We start from the raw sequence: 13,734 nt of genomic DNA, 5'->3' as shown, positions 1-13,734 counted from the left end.
TTTTGTCGTTGTTTTCAGATGTTATCTGAATGTTCTAATGCATTACCCGTCAATGTATTGCTGAAAATTATTACCAAATTGTCAAAAATGGAATTAAATATTAAAGGGGCTGAGGGTTGTGGTCATTTACAGACTATTTTGACCTCCTTTAAAAGAAGACTTCCATAGGAAGATATACAAAAATGATGAAATTTTAAAACTAAAATGTATGAAATTTTCTTTGCCAAAAGATAGTTGACAGCTTAAGATATCATATGCAAAAAATTAAGTTAAATCTGGTGGCTGATTTTGTTGACCCCTAACCTCCTTAAGAAAATGGAAAAGATTAATACAAGGTGTGATTTGCTTCAAGCCCCTCCGTAGGTTAATTACATCAAGCGTCATTATATTTTCAAGAAAAATAACACAAACATATTGACAATATTCGTGTTTAGTTCTGAAAATCTTATACATTTTATTTTATTAAGATGAAAGAAAAGCATTTTGAATAAGCATTGGGATTTTATGGTACCTCATCTTACATCATGACTATTCAATTTACAATCTTTTTTCAAGAAGATGTCATAGTCCCTTAACTTGGACTTTCAATTATATAGACAGAGAAAAAGAACCAGTCACGTCATGCTAGGTAGATACGAAGTGTAAATAAACCGCATGTTTGGATATATTTGGATACATTCTTTACCTAAATATATAAAAATTTAAATTTTTTATAAGTACTTTGTGAGGTAGTCCGTTTAAATCTTAAGACCGCAGAACATTAACTGGCAAAATTAGAAATATACAGCTTACGTCATTTCTATCTGTAACAATCAAAACATTCAGTGATATAAAATGAATTTCGATCTGCTATTTCAATCCGATGTTTTCCAAACGTCCGCGTAGAACTGTACCCGCCCATTTCGTTGTCTATCACTGAATGCTTTGATTGTAACAGATAGAAATGACGTAAGCTGCATATTTCCAATTTTGCCAGTTAATGTTCCGCGGTCTTAAGAAGATACATACATATTCTTTGAAAAAAAAATTATATTGACCTGTTTATATTTTACAGTTTAAAACTAAGAGACGTGTTTTAAATATACTTCAAAACATGAGCGGCAAAACCTATGCAAAGATTAGTATATTTTTTATTACGAAAATAAAATATTTCAAACATTGTCTTACATCATAAAATAAAATTATACAACATGCATCAGTTTACGTCACGTCTTTGCTATTTTGCCAGCATCTGAGAGCCATATGCACACCAATTTCGCACACCTTGTTTCGTATTTCTTAGACACTAAAATTATATTATTTTTAATGCGTTTCAAAGAAATTTAAAACGGATTATTTAATTTAATGATTTGTTAATTGAAAAAAATATAATTCAAGTTTAAAAAGAAGTAATTTTCATATTTTTCCTCTTGCTGCCTTTCTTCGTACTTACCATGAAGCATAGCTCACGGCTTACTGTCGCCATACTTGTTTAAACTTGCCGACAATTTTTTTTAATAGCATCAACCTGGTAGGTAAGACTTACAAGTAAGTATTAACTTTTTCCATAATACTAGTCCTGCAAATTGGACACTTTTGCAACTGGTCTGCGCAGGTTCGACAAGTTGCCAAGTGTCCACAAGGTCGAAAAGTTACCATAACTTGAGCATTCAGACAAACTTTGCATTGAAGTTGTTGCCTTATTCTTTCAGCATCATCGCTGAATGTCCGCATCTGATGTCGAAGAAACTCGCAGTTTGGAGATAAAAGAGAATGTTTCTCAATGGGGTCGTCATTGCTATCAATGGATATTTCAACTCCACAATGATAACACTGTACTTTATTATTATATCCTAAAATAACAATCAATATTCTATTGAAATATAAAAACAAGTACGAAAGTGCTTCTCAGATGTTTTTTTAATACGATTTTGAATTCGAATAAATTGAAATTTAGAGAAATTAGCATAGTTCAAAATTTTACAAAAGACGAAAATAAAGATGTACTATGGTTTTTTTTTCATTTTAGGACTTCTCAAATAAGTTTTACATAAGTAAGGTGGAATCACTACAGACGATGTATAAAGATTGTTCAAACCATTTCTTCTGGTACTATTAGATTTTAAAATATAGTTTTAATTTGACGTAAGAATATATAGTGAAAATAGACAAATGGGCAACTAAAGTAGCTCGTGTGAGCGTTGTGCCAAAAGTGGGCCTTCTGGTCGAATACATGTATAAAGGTTCTCTTTAAACAATAATTACAAAATTCAGTGCAACTTTTAGTTATCTTTATACTAGTAACTGTTGTGGCATAAAAGTAGCATACCTTTATAAAATAACCCACATTTTGCAACCTCTTCCGATTTTTGTTTAAGAAATCCGGATGTTTCATTAAAAGTCGCTTTTCGAATTGAAAAGGTTCCATATTCCGGATACTTTGCATTTGATAGTAATTTCGGAACACTGTGTTCCGGGCTTTGAGATCGATTTTGTAAGTCTGACTTGTGTTTCATTAGTAGAACATGGTTGCATGACGGATTGTCTTTGTAATGTTCTTCCAAAACATTTTCCCATTCCGACCAATTATCATGCTGAACACCACAGGCAAAACAAGAAGTCTTCGTGTTGTATCCTACAATTAACAAAAAGGTTAAGGATTGCTCATAAAATATATTGCTAACTATTTAAGGTCAAGATCTAGTAAATGACTTTAGACTAATTTTGTGGTGCTAAATCTACTATGAGGTCATAATCAATTTCAACCATGAGCGGATCTATAGGGGGGTCGGGGGGGGGGGGGGTCAGGACCCCCCCCCCCCCCCCTGGAATTTACCAGGTTAAAAAATGTATATACTAAAACAAGAAAAAAGTTACCATGGACCCCCCTTGGAAAACGCTGACCCCCCTGGTAAACGCGAATATGTGTTAAATGGGTATGATGAGTGAAAGATGAGGCAATAGAAGTCCCCACTACCCCCCCCCCCCACCCACACCCTTTTTGACGTTTGAACGAGTTTAGGTTTTTAATGTGTTTTTTTTTTTGTCAAGAAATTTCTGGGATTGGATTTTTTTGACTGGGGTGGACCCCCACCCACCCATCCCACCCTTGAAAAAATTTCTGGATCCGCGCCTGTCAACTTTCTTTTTCCCGTACTTTATGGCTTTATAAGAAATATGTAGAAAAAGGGAATTTTCATGGCATTCAATTTGAAATCATATGAAAAGTAACCCGAAACCTATATTAAATTTGATATTATTTTAAAGAATAGAGCATGAACATACAAGTAACCGTTTTTTGAGAGACTGTAGGCAAACTGGATACATCTTTGTTGAATATGACAAAAAAAACTCCCATAATCATGGCTGGTTTTCTTGATTGTTCATTGAAAATGACTGTTTAAAATATGGTTTTTCATCTTGCTTACCTACAAATTATGACCCGAAACACCTTATTTGGCCAAGCGAAAGTTATAAAGCACCATTAAAGGAATTTATTTCTTAGATCTTGATCTTAAAATAAACGTCTGAGTGATTTTTTTTAATCTACAGATTTAATTAGGAAAAGGCAATTAAGCTCCAAGTTCACTTTTTTTACCGTGTTTCTGATTGTTAGTCCAAAGTTTAACAGTACCTGGATTCCTAATGCAAACATGGGACCGTCTTTCAGCCAGGATATAACGATATGTTTAACATAAAACAGTTTTAAATTGGTTAGCTGTAGTGATGACCAATTTTTATTTATAACTTTTCTTGTTTTAATTTGTTAATATGTTTTTACAATTAAATAAATCTTTATTTTTGTCTAAGGGCATCGAAACCAAATATATAATTCTGCATCATATTTTTTGGAACGTTCAAATGAGTATTTAATTCATAACATTTTTTACCATTGTAATATATTATTGTTTTGTAATACTTGTACAAGTAACAGCTTTTCAAAAAGCTTGCCTGACTAATGCAATCAATATCTATAGAACCTATAAGCATGATAATTTATAAACGTTTACATTGGGGGAGGGGGGGTGTTAAATTATTTCAACAGAGTAAATTATGAAGATGTTGCACAAAACATCATGTATTCATTTCAAGTCAATTGTATGATACTCATCAATGCAATGAAAAAAGAACATATTTTACATAAAACGTATATATTGTTTGTATCTCAAATAAAAAATGAAAGCATGTACATGTCCCGCTGTTGATTCGAACCCGCGACGTAAAAATGAGAACCTCACTCAGCGAGTCTAAAAATGCTTTTAGAGGATGAAATAAATAAGGGAAAAAACTAATGTAATTGATTAATGCTGAAAAGCATGGCTGTATGTAAAGGTTACATAAATTAGATTCAACTGCATACAGCATAGGCTTTGAGGAAGACAGCTGAAAATATGATAACTACAAGAAAATGGGAATCGTAACAGTTATGACTGACATAAAGAATGTGTTTAATAATAGTTTCCTGGGTATGCCAGAGCATTAATGATTGTTGGAAACGTGGAATAAAGAAAGTTCTATATGCTTAAATGACCCAACAAACTTGACGGCGATAAATGAATGGCGACATGCGCGGATTCAGGAAGTTTTTCTCAGGGATAAGGGGTCCACATTAAAAAATATTTGTACGAACAAAAAAGTAATAAACTTTCTCAGTCCTGAAATGTGAGAGGACACTTTCATAGGTCTATACTGTTTTTTTTTAGGAGGAAACCCCCTGGAGGGGGGGGGTATGATCAGATGTATATTTGGCCATTACTTCCTCTTGAGAGAATTTTGTTCGTTTCGTTTTTATTACTTTAAATGATGTAACTTCTAACTCACTTCACAATCACCGATATGTTTTTTTTTTCCAAAGATCGACCAGGATTCCGACAAAAAAGAACATACTTTATATAATTCATGAAGTTTTCATTTCCATTTAATAGAATAGTCCAGGAAAAGGGCGCAAAAACTTTCACGTGACATTTTGGCGCGAAATGATTGTGACACCCCTTACCAGGAAGACAAATGGACTAATCCAGTAGTGTAGAAACGCAAAAAAAGGTCAAACGGACATGTCCGTATAAGAAATCGCATGGAATAAAAAGCTGCTAGCAAAAAGCTAAAGGAAATAAATACATCAATGTATTATATCAGCAATATGGTTATTTTTCTGCTAACTGTTGTTGCTGAAACGCATGTAACAAAATCCGATAATAATCAGCATGCACAACATTTTGCTGGCTAACTGTGACCTCTTAGCTTCGCACCTAGGAAATATTGATCCTTAGTAGTGCCTGACGCCGTGACGTCAGGCAATAAAAATTGCCTTAATACTTTGTAAAATTGGATCTTGTAATAGGCCTCACGGTAAAATATAGAGCTACTCAATATTTATCTTTAATTTAAAGGTTCCTTGCTTTTTTATACCCCCCGCTTGAAAAGCGGGAGGGTATATAGTAATCGTTAATTCCGTCCGTCCGTCTGTTACGCTTTGGGGTACCAATCTCTTATCCGCAACTCCTCTCATACCACTGAAGGAAATTTAATCAAACTTTCACAGAATCTTTATTACATATTGCCATTGTGCACCTCCTATTTTACTTTTTGATCCGACACATATTTTAGGTTTCCCGGCCACAGCAAAATATGGACTTTGCAATTATAACTATATGGAGGCGGGGGGTATCATTTAGTGAGCTCATCGCTCACAGTACCTCTAGTTTAATTTCAAATTAAAAAACAGCTTCACATTGTCATTAGAACTAATAATGTAAATTTTTTCTCATTTACAAACATTAAAATTTACTACAAACCCTCATAAAAATAGCCTCCGTCAGATAACGATTTCGCCATTTTCTGAAGCAAGTCAGAGGCGTCATTGTATGATAGAAATCGAGTTCTAATATTCCTGTAGGCAGGATACCTAACTGATGAAGGCGGCCCAGTCCCAGAGGAATATTTTGTTGAGTAATCCGAACCGATGTTAGTATTTTTCGAAAGATACATACTTGTCAAATATTATACATTTTTTGTTTTGCTAACAAATGTGAAAATCCCCTTTACTAAAAATAGATCCACATCAGAGGTATCACGCTTCCTGTTTTTCTAAAGGTTTTTAAATAATAGTCTAGATCAATTTTCAAGATTAAAGAACTCGTGCTTTATTAGTTACGTTCCATTTCAGTTTTAGAACAGATTCATTTAAAAGCTTGATTGGCTAAATTGGATTATATTCTTGGAATTAATTAATACTTAATTAATGGGGTGTAAGATGTGTCTAACAAATAGATATTATTCAAATCATTCTTTTTTCTAAATATATGCAAAATGTATGTCCATTATGCGTTCTTAAATCCAACGGTTTGGTTGTAACCGCAGTCAATAAAAGTTTGTGTTTTTTTTTTTTTTTTTGTTTTTTGAGAACTTAGTTATACAATCATATTTAAATTTAACAAAGGAAAGTTTCAATTCTTTTTCCCCAAACTAATTTTTTTCAAGCATTAATGATTTTACTACATACAGTCATGTATATTGTGCAAAGGTTGTTTTTGTAATAGATCTTTAATCCATGGTATAATATAATAACATAATTAGTGTTATTTATACCTATTATGCAGATAAGTTACATTTGGCATTTTGGCAGTGTATTATATTAATTTTAAAAGTTATAAAACAGAAAAAAATCAAATAGGGATATTTTATAAGTTTTATCCTAGAAAAATTTTAAAATAAGCATTCCATTTTATTAATTTTATTTGATTTTTTTCCAAATCTGTCTTACCTTGATAAAAATACCCTCCAGATGCTAGCTCTGCTGCACGTTTTTTCAGCTCCTTGGGTGCACTGTCAAATGACAATATGCGGGTTTTGAGGTTTGCATAAGCTATATGTCTAACTTTTTGAGCTGATTGGCTGTGTTGTGCAGATTCAGCCATAATATATCTGAATATCATCGTGAAAAATTGTTGTGAACTGCAGTGTGTTATTTTAGAGAAAGGAGATTTCCAGAAATTATGAAGGTAAAGCATTGAAAGAAAGATAACTCTTGTTGAAATAAATGATATATTATTATACCCCCGCTTGAAAAGCGGGAGGGTATATAGTAATCGGTATGTCCGTCCGTCCATATAATTTTATACCTTTTTCAGGCTAGATGGAATTCAGTGAAGTGTATGACTACTATTTACCGTAGTTACTTGAAAGGCAACATTTGTTTTCAGTAACCTCAACGATTTTCTTGGAAGAAAACTATTTTAAAATCATTCTTATACCCCCCGCTTGAAAAGCGGGAGGGTATATAGTAATCGCTAATTCCGTCCGTCTGTACGTCTGTCCGTCCGTCTGTTACGCTTTGGGGTACCCATCTCTTATCCGCAACTCCTCTCATACCACTGAATGAAATTTGATGCAACTTTCACAGAATCTTTATTACATATTGCCATTGTGCACCTCCTATTTTACTTTTTGATCCGACACATATTTTGGGTTTCCCGGCCACAGGAAAACATGGACTTTTTCACCAGTTATAACCAGATGGGAGGCGGGGGGTATCATTTAGTGAGCTCATCGCTCACAGTACCTCAAGTTTTGGTTACGCTAGCCGATCATTGTCGTTTTTTTAAAAAGTCTATTTAGAAAAGAAGCTTGAATTCTTTTACACATCTAAGTATTCCTTGGAAACATGGTCCTAATTTTGAGGTATGTCAGCTGAATATCATACGCTTCAAGCATATGGGTGTCACAATTAAAAAAACACCCATAATATATATTATCATTTTGATTCGGCAGCAAAACAAATACTTCCCCATCAGAATACTAAGATGGAGTAGTAATGTTTGTGAAATAACGTAATATAAATATGAATTTAATCTGATGAATTTAATGTGAAGCACGTTTAATATGGTATACAAAAGACACTGTTTATTTTTAGTTAGACGATATCATAAATTATAATAATACGTACGGTATATTCAATGTTTTAAGTAAAATTCAAAGGTATTGCATAAGTTCCATTTATAAGTGAACTAGAGGTACTGTGAGCGATGAGCTCACTTAATGATACCCCCCGCCTCCATATAGTTATAACTGCAAAGTCCATATTTTGCTGTGGCCGGGAAACCTAAAATATGTGTCGGATCAAAAAGTAAAATAGGAGGTGCACAATGGCAATATGTAATAAAGATTCTGTGAAAGTTTGATTAAATTTCCTTCAGTGGTATGAGAGGAGTTGCGGATAAGAGATTGGTACCCCAAAGCGTAACAGACGGACGGACGGACGGAATTTACCCTCCCGCTTTTCAAGCGGGGAGTATAACAATCATACACTATAAGATCAAATAAGAAAAATACTTTCAGCATATACAGTATTCAGTCTGATTAAAATCAGATCTTCGTTACGTTCCGAAATTTATTCTGATGATTTGTTTGCACAGCGACGCCGACCATCAGGGATTTCGGAGCGTAACAAAGATCTGATTTTAATTCTAGAGGTACTGTGAGCAATGAGCTCACTATATGAAACCCCCGCCTCTCATATGAATAAAATTGCAGTGTCCATGGTTTGCTATGGGGAACCCAAATTATGTGTTAGATCAAAAAGTAAAGTAGGAGGTGCACAATGGCAATATGTAATAAAGATTCTGTGAAAGTTTCATAAAATTTTATTCAGTGGTGTGAGAGGTGTTGTGGATAAGAGATGGGTACCCTAAAGCGTAACAGACGGACGAATGGACGTACAGACGGATGGACGGACATACCGATTACTATATACCCTCCCGCTTTTCAAGCGGGGGTATAATAATGAGATTGATACAGTATTGTTTCATACATATAGGATCTCATATGATTTGTAGTTGGATAGGATTTTTATCCAACGAGTTGTGTGGATTTTATCTCCGAGCCTTGGCGAGTGGATAAAAACACACAACGAGTTGGATAAAAATCATATCCAACTACAAATCATGTCAGATTCTTTTTACCCCATGTTTTTTACACCACGAACAATGTTTGACACTGGTTTTATATACTGGTCCTGTACCAGTAGCCGTCTAAAAATGGAGGTTTTTCTTTCATTGCTTCACTATTTGACACAATTTGGAGATAAAACTTGGCATATATAAAGCTTTACTCTTGCTCTATCAGAATATATAATTTTTTGCTAGTCCTACTCATGAAACTTTGTTTTCATACCGTTAAAGAGGGGTATGGTAGGACGCCATTTTCCCGTATGCACTGTACCAGTTACCGTCTACGTCATTTCTAATGATTCTGGGGCCTCCTGCAGGGGAATTATATTCGCACTCATAGGATTAACATTTTGTCTGAGGCAAATCTTTTTATGGCATAAGTATATCTTAATGATACTACACAGTATTGTTGCCCTTGACATTAAGATGGGTCAAGACCTTGACCTAGGTCATACCTTCAAGGTCAAGGTCATAATGCACTTAGGTAATAAAATTTTATCTGGGTCATAACTTTTTACTGCATGGACAGTTCTTGATAATATTTCACAGTAGGACTCCATTTCGTTTTACTTCATCACTCTAACGCAAAATCCATTGTGACGTCACAACTGTGCGATATGAAAACGATATCACATGAGCTATATCAACGGGATAAAGGGTTAAACATAGGATAAATATATATATTATTATAACAGTAACTTGATCAAGGGTCGTATCACGTCGAGTTGACAGGCGCGGATCATCAGATCTAACGAGACGCGAAGCGTCGAGTTTGTTCTGAAGATCCGCGTCTGTCAACGAGACGTGATACGGCTCTTCGGATCAAGTTACTGTTATAATGATAAATTTATTATATACCCCCTTATAACTAGCAAAATATAGCAGAATAAAACTTTAGAGATCAATTGTATAATATTTATCCATAAAACAAAGCATAATAACAAGGGACTTTTTAACGCGCAAGAAAAATAACGTCATGTTTTTGCTTACTACGTCATCAGTTTCAGAGAGTGGTGATATGGATTCAGAAAACCACAGTGTGGTGATCCGGAAAATCGGATCAAACTCTGTAAAATTAACAGTAACAAAAACAAGGAAATTGATGGGTATATGATAATAGTATTTACGTTACGTTATATGAACGTAACGAAAGATTACGAAAAGATCTGCATTTAGATCGACTTAGTAAACTAATTGCCCAAAATGGAAACCTTCAATCAATTAGTTTCTAAATCGCAATTCTAATTGAAAATTAGAGGTATATGTACTGTGAGCAATGAGCTCACTAAATACTAAATGATACCCCTGCCTCCCATATGAATATAATGGCAGTGTTCTTATTTTGCATGGGAAACCCAAAATTTGTGTCGGATCGAAAAGTAAAATAGGAGGTGCACAGTGGCAATATGTAATAAAAATTCTGTGAAAGTTTCGTCAAATTTCATTCAGTGGTATGAGAGGAGTCGCGGATAAGAGATGGGTACCCCAAAGTGTAACAAACAGACGGACGTACAGACGCACAGACATACCGATTATTTTACAGCGGCGGATCCAGGAATTTCTTAACCGGGGGGGGGGGGGGGGGGGGCAGTAGAAGGCAGAGGGTCAGATGGCTGTAGTGAAGCCCCCAGTGGGTCTAAGGCAAGGTCCTTTCGGGGGTCCGGGGGCGAAGCCCCCTAAAGCTGACAAGTTCTTACAAAAAAGAGATGATTTCTTTCCTTGTTTTAGGATAATGGACATATAAAGTTTTGCAAACAAAAATTTCAAACGGGGGGGGGGGGGGGGGGGGGGGCTGGTTGCGCCTTTGCTTTATACCCTCCCGTTTTTCAAGCGGGGGTATCATAATTATATTTAATATATTACATTTAATTTTCAAATTTTGTTTAACTTTGCACTTCCTATTTGCATATTTGCACTTTTTTTTTTCAAAAGAACAACTCAGTTACATAAGCATGTCTTTTAAATTTTTAAAGTTTCATCTACAAAACAACTTGATAACCAATTTCTTTTACACTAGTATACTTTATACGTAAAAATAAGAAACAGAAACATCGGTATCGTAAATGTTTTTTATGAGCTTTATTGTATGTCTTTTAATGTCTATGTTTAATCATTTCACTATTAATTAAAGGAATTATACTCGACTGCTGGTGCGTCTGTAAATTTAACTGATATACATTTCATGTAGTCAAAATGTATAAAACATTACTAAGTATGTCTTATTCAATCAACTGTTAAAAAATGTTGTTTTTTTTTAATAAAAAGTGTTTGACGATGTGGATAAATTAAAAGAAAATAGTAAATTTCATTTCAATTGTATCAAATTTCAAAGAGTGGGCAACGTTTTGTATATAATTCTCTCGAGAAGCGATCAACATTTTGTCGAATTTCCTCAACTTTTTGGCGAATTCTTTTGATTTTTTTTCGCTCGATGCCGACTCTTTTTTCTTTTCCCCGATCTTCTCCAGGTTTCTTTTGGCCTCTCTTTCTCTTATACATGACTTTACAACTTTCTATAGATTTAACCCGGGCCAAATGGATATCACTTAAGTTTTAATTTCACAGATATGATTGATTGATTGATTGTTGTTTTACTTCCTATTTTACACTCCTATAGAGAAGACACATATACTGGTGAAGGGCTTCAAATTTTAAATTTTGACCTTTACTAGGCACTCAGGGCCATTGAGCAGTGAGGGATCTTTATCTTGCCTACGCCTGCTGTGACAAGGGACCTAGGTTTTTAAGGTCTCATCCAAAGGACCCGCATCTTTCACCTCAAATGCCGATCACGAGCACATGACGAAGGAAAAACTGCTACCCATTTTATATCGACTCGGTCAGTCAGGGCCGAGATTCGAACTCACGACTTCCCGATCTGGAGAGAGCGCCCTTCTTACTGAGCTACCGTGAACGGTTTTTCACAATTTTTTATACGAGTTGTAAATTATAAAAGCGAAAACTGCATGAAATATAATTTGTTAAATTTTTATTCATATTAAATACATCATGTTAATTTAAAACTCTTTGCTTGTAGGACTTGAATATACAGCTTGATGTTATTGACACTACGTAAAAAGTGTATATCCTCTTTTTAGACCTAAGTTTTCTGGTGACATAAACCGATCAACTTTTTGCCGAATCCTTTCAAATTTCTGAAGCTCAATGGCAACTCTTTGTTTTGCTCGAAGTTCGTCTTCGTCTATGAATTCGGCATTGGCATGGGAATCAAACCTCCTGTGAGGCGCTCCTACAAGACTTCCCGTCTGACGTGGATTAAACTTAGGAAGCTGTAAAGACGATGGCCGGGGAACGGTTGCAATGGAATGTCTCTTTCGAGGAGGAGGTTGCTGGCCAGATGGGCGAGCAATTCCCGAGGAGACTGAATGCCGTTTTTGCATGTGACTTCGAGAATTTAAACTCACAGATTCTCTTTTTTCTAAATTCGTATGGTGTCTTTGAATAGATGGGTTAAACTGCAAACTCTGAGATCTTTCAAATCTAGAGGGCAGTTTTACCTCAAAATCAGTTTCGAAAACATCTTCTTCTTCAGCTTCTTCGTAAATAGTGGGATCAGTTGATTGATCGGAAACACCAAGCAATGGAGCAGACTGTGATTTGTGGAAAGCAGAAGGTTCTTTGGGGTCCGAAGTTCGACGCATCGGTAAAGTGGTCATATCCAGTTCTGGCATCGACTCCCTTCGTCGCTTTTCGAGTTTTCGTTTCAATAAAGCACAGGTCCCATCTGTGTGCTGATCCGTTTCGTAGCGACGTTCGTGCATCTCTTTAAACATTTTAGATAATGACAGTCTTGGTCTGTTCAAGTCAATTTTCTTCTGAAAAGACATGTTTTCCCTTATTTTCTTCACAGATCGCGCCAGCTTGGTAATCCTGTGAAGATCAGGTTCCTCGTTCCTGTGTTCTTTCTCATCAATTCGTTGTAATGGAAAAAGTGATGGCATTTTTGCCTTTTTCTCGTCCTTCTTTGAAATAGCCAAAAGTATGGACGGAATGACCTCTGACATTCTTCTGTATTCCCCCAAAAGGTAAGAATTCACATTGTCTGAATCTTTTCCTTCCGGTAGTGATGTTCCTCTGTGTAATTTGGGTTTTTCCACGGTCCCTATTTTCCTTTGAGGTAAGCGTGAAGCTGGGAGATTCTGTGGAGACACCAGAGGTGGTATAGAATCAACTGGAATTTGTCGTCTTCTGCTTTCCTTCCATTCATCCCTTACTTTTATTCGTTCCCTTTCCAACTGCATTTCACGCGTGCGTGACCGGATGTGGATATCATCTAATCTCTCCTGGAGTAATTGATCTTCTTTGTGATTGACTAACAACATTTTCTCCAGGTATTTTGGAGGTCTCCTCTTTTTCTTGATTGGGTCTGACATCTTTCTTTAAATCTTCAGTTTTCGAAAACTCTCTGAAACATCAAGTTAAAATTCATCATTTGATTAGAAGAAATGAAATATTTTGAATTTTGCTTAGTATCTTGACTCAAGCTCTTGATCTCAAATCTTTCATTTCTCCACTCTTTTAAGTCATTAGTAAGATTTCTGCGCATACAAGCATCTGCCCATCATACCGGTATATGAAAATCTGAAGAAAAAAAATATTTGTCTCTCTATATATAGTCCTGGTCTGACTAAAATCACGTATAAAAATTTCAGGTTATCACAAAACTCTGAACTATTGTCCCATGATAACTTGTTTCTTTGTGTTTCAATCAGTATGAATCACAATGCTTTTAATAAATTGACGAAACTAAAAAGCGAAACCAAGCACATGAAAGTTTTATCAAACT

The 13,734-nt window shown here is 35.1% G+C and overlaps 2 protein-coding genes across 3 annotated transcripts; both read right to left on the bottom strand.

The window, feature by feature from the left end:
• Positions 1–1,112: 1,112 nt before the first annotated feature.
• Positions 1,113–6,918, bottom strand: LOC134243224 (baculoviral IAP repeat-containing protein 2-like). Of its 2 annotated transcripts, none has more exons than XM_062725455.1 (3): positions 6,743–6,918; positions 2,309–2,614; positions 1,113–1,832 (listed from the first exon to the last, which is right to left on the bottom strand). In XM_062725455.1, exons 1-3 carry the CDS (start codon positions 6,912–6,914, stop codon positions 1,522–1,524), a joined length of 789 nt encoding a protein of 262 aa, XP_062581439.1. In that variant the 5' UTR covers positions 6,915–6,918; the 3' UTR covers positions 1,113–1,521. The 2 variants fall into 2 exon arrangements, with proteins under 2 accessions (XP_062581439.1, XP_062581438.1); XM_062725454.1 differs by lacking the exon at positions 6,743–6,918 and adding an exon at positions 5,775–6,021.
• A 5,077-nt stretch (positions 6,919–11,995) lies between these two features.
• Positions 11,996–13,368, bottom strand: LOC134243223 (uncharacterized). Its single transcript, XM_062725453.1, has one exon. It carries the CDS (start codon positions 13,319–13,321, stop codon positions 11,996–11,998), a length of 1,326 nt encoding a protein of 441 aa, XP_062581437.1. The 5' UTR covers positions 13,322–13,368.
• Positions 13,369–13,734: the final 366 nt, after the last annotated feature.

Source organism: Saccostrea cucullata, unplaced genomic scaffold, assembly GCF_032062105.1.
Source record: "Saccostrea cucullata isolate Sc308-1 unplaced genomic scaffold, CSIRO_AGI_Scuc_v1 ctg251, whole genome shotgun sequence".
NCBI classification, from domain to species: Eukaryota; Metazoa; Mollusca; class Bivalvia; order Ostreida; family Ostreidae; genus Saccostrea; species Saccostrea cuccullata.
Note: the sequence above shows the minus strand (reverse complement) of the source record. Positions and strands in the feature narration are given on the sequence as shown.

Bases quoted from the DNA above. Each gene is read 5' to 3' on its own strand.
- LOC134243223 (XM_062725453.1), bottom strand. From the start codon at position 13,321: ATGTCAGACCCAATCAAGAAAAAGAGGAGACCTCCAAAATACCTGGAG.
- LOC134243224 (XM_062725454.1), bottom strand. From the start codon at position 5,967: ATGTATCTTTCGAAAAATACTAACATCGGTTCGGATTACTCAACAAAA. The intron at 2,615-5,774 runs GTTTGTAGTAAA...TGTTAATTGTAG, and splicing joins CGGAGGCTATTTTTATGAGG to GATACAACACGAAGACTTCT. The intron at 1,833-2,308 runs GTATGCTACTTT...TTGTTATTTTAG, and splicing joins ATGTGGGTTATTTTATAAAG to GATATAATAATAAAGTACAG.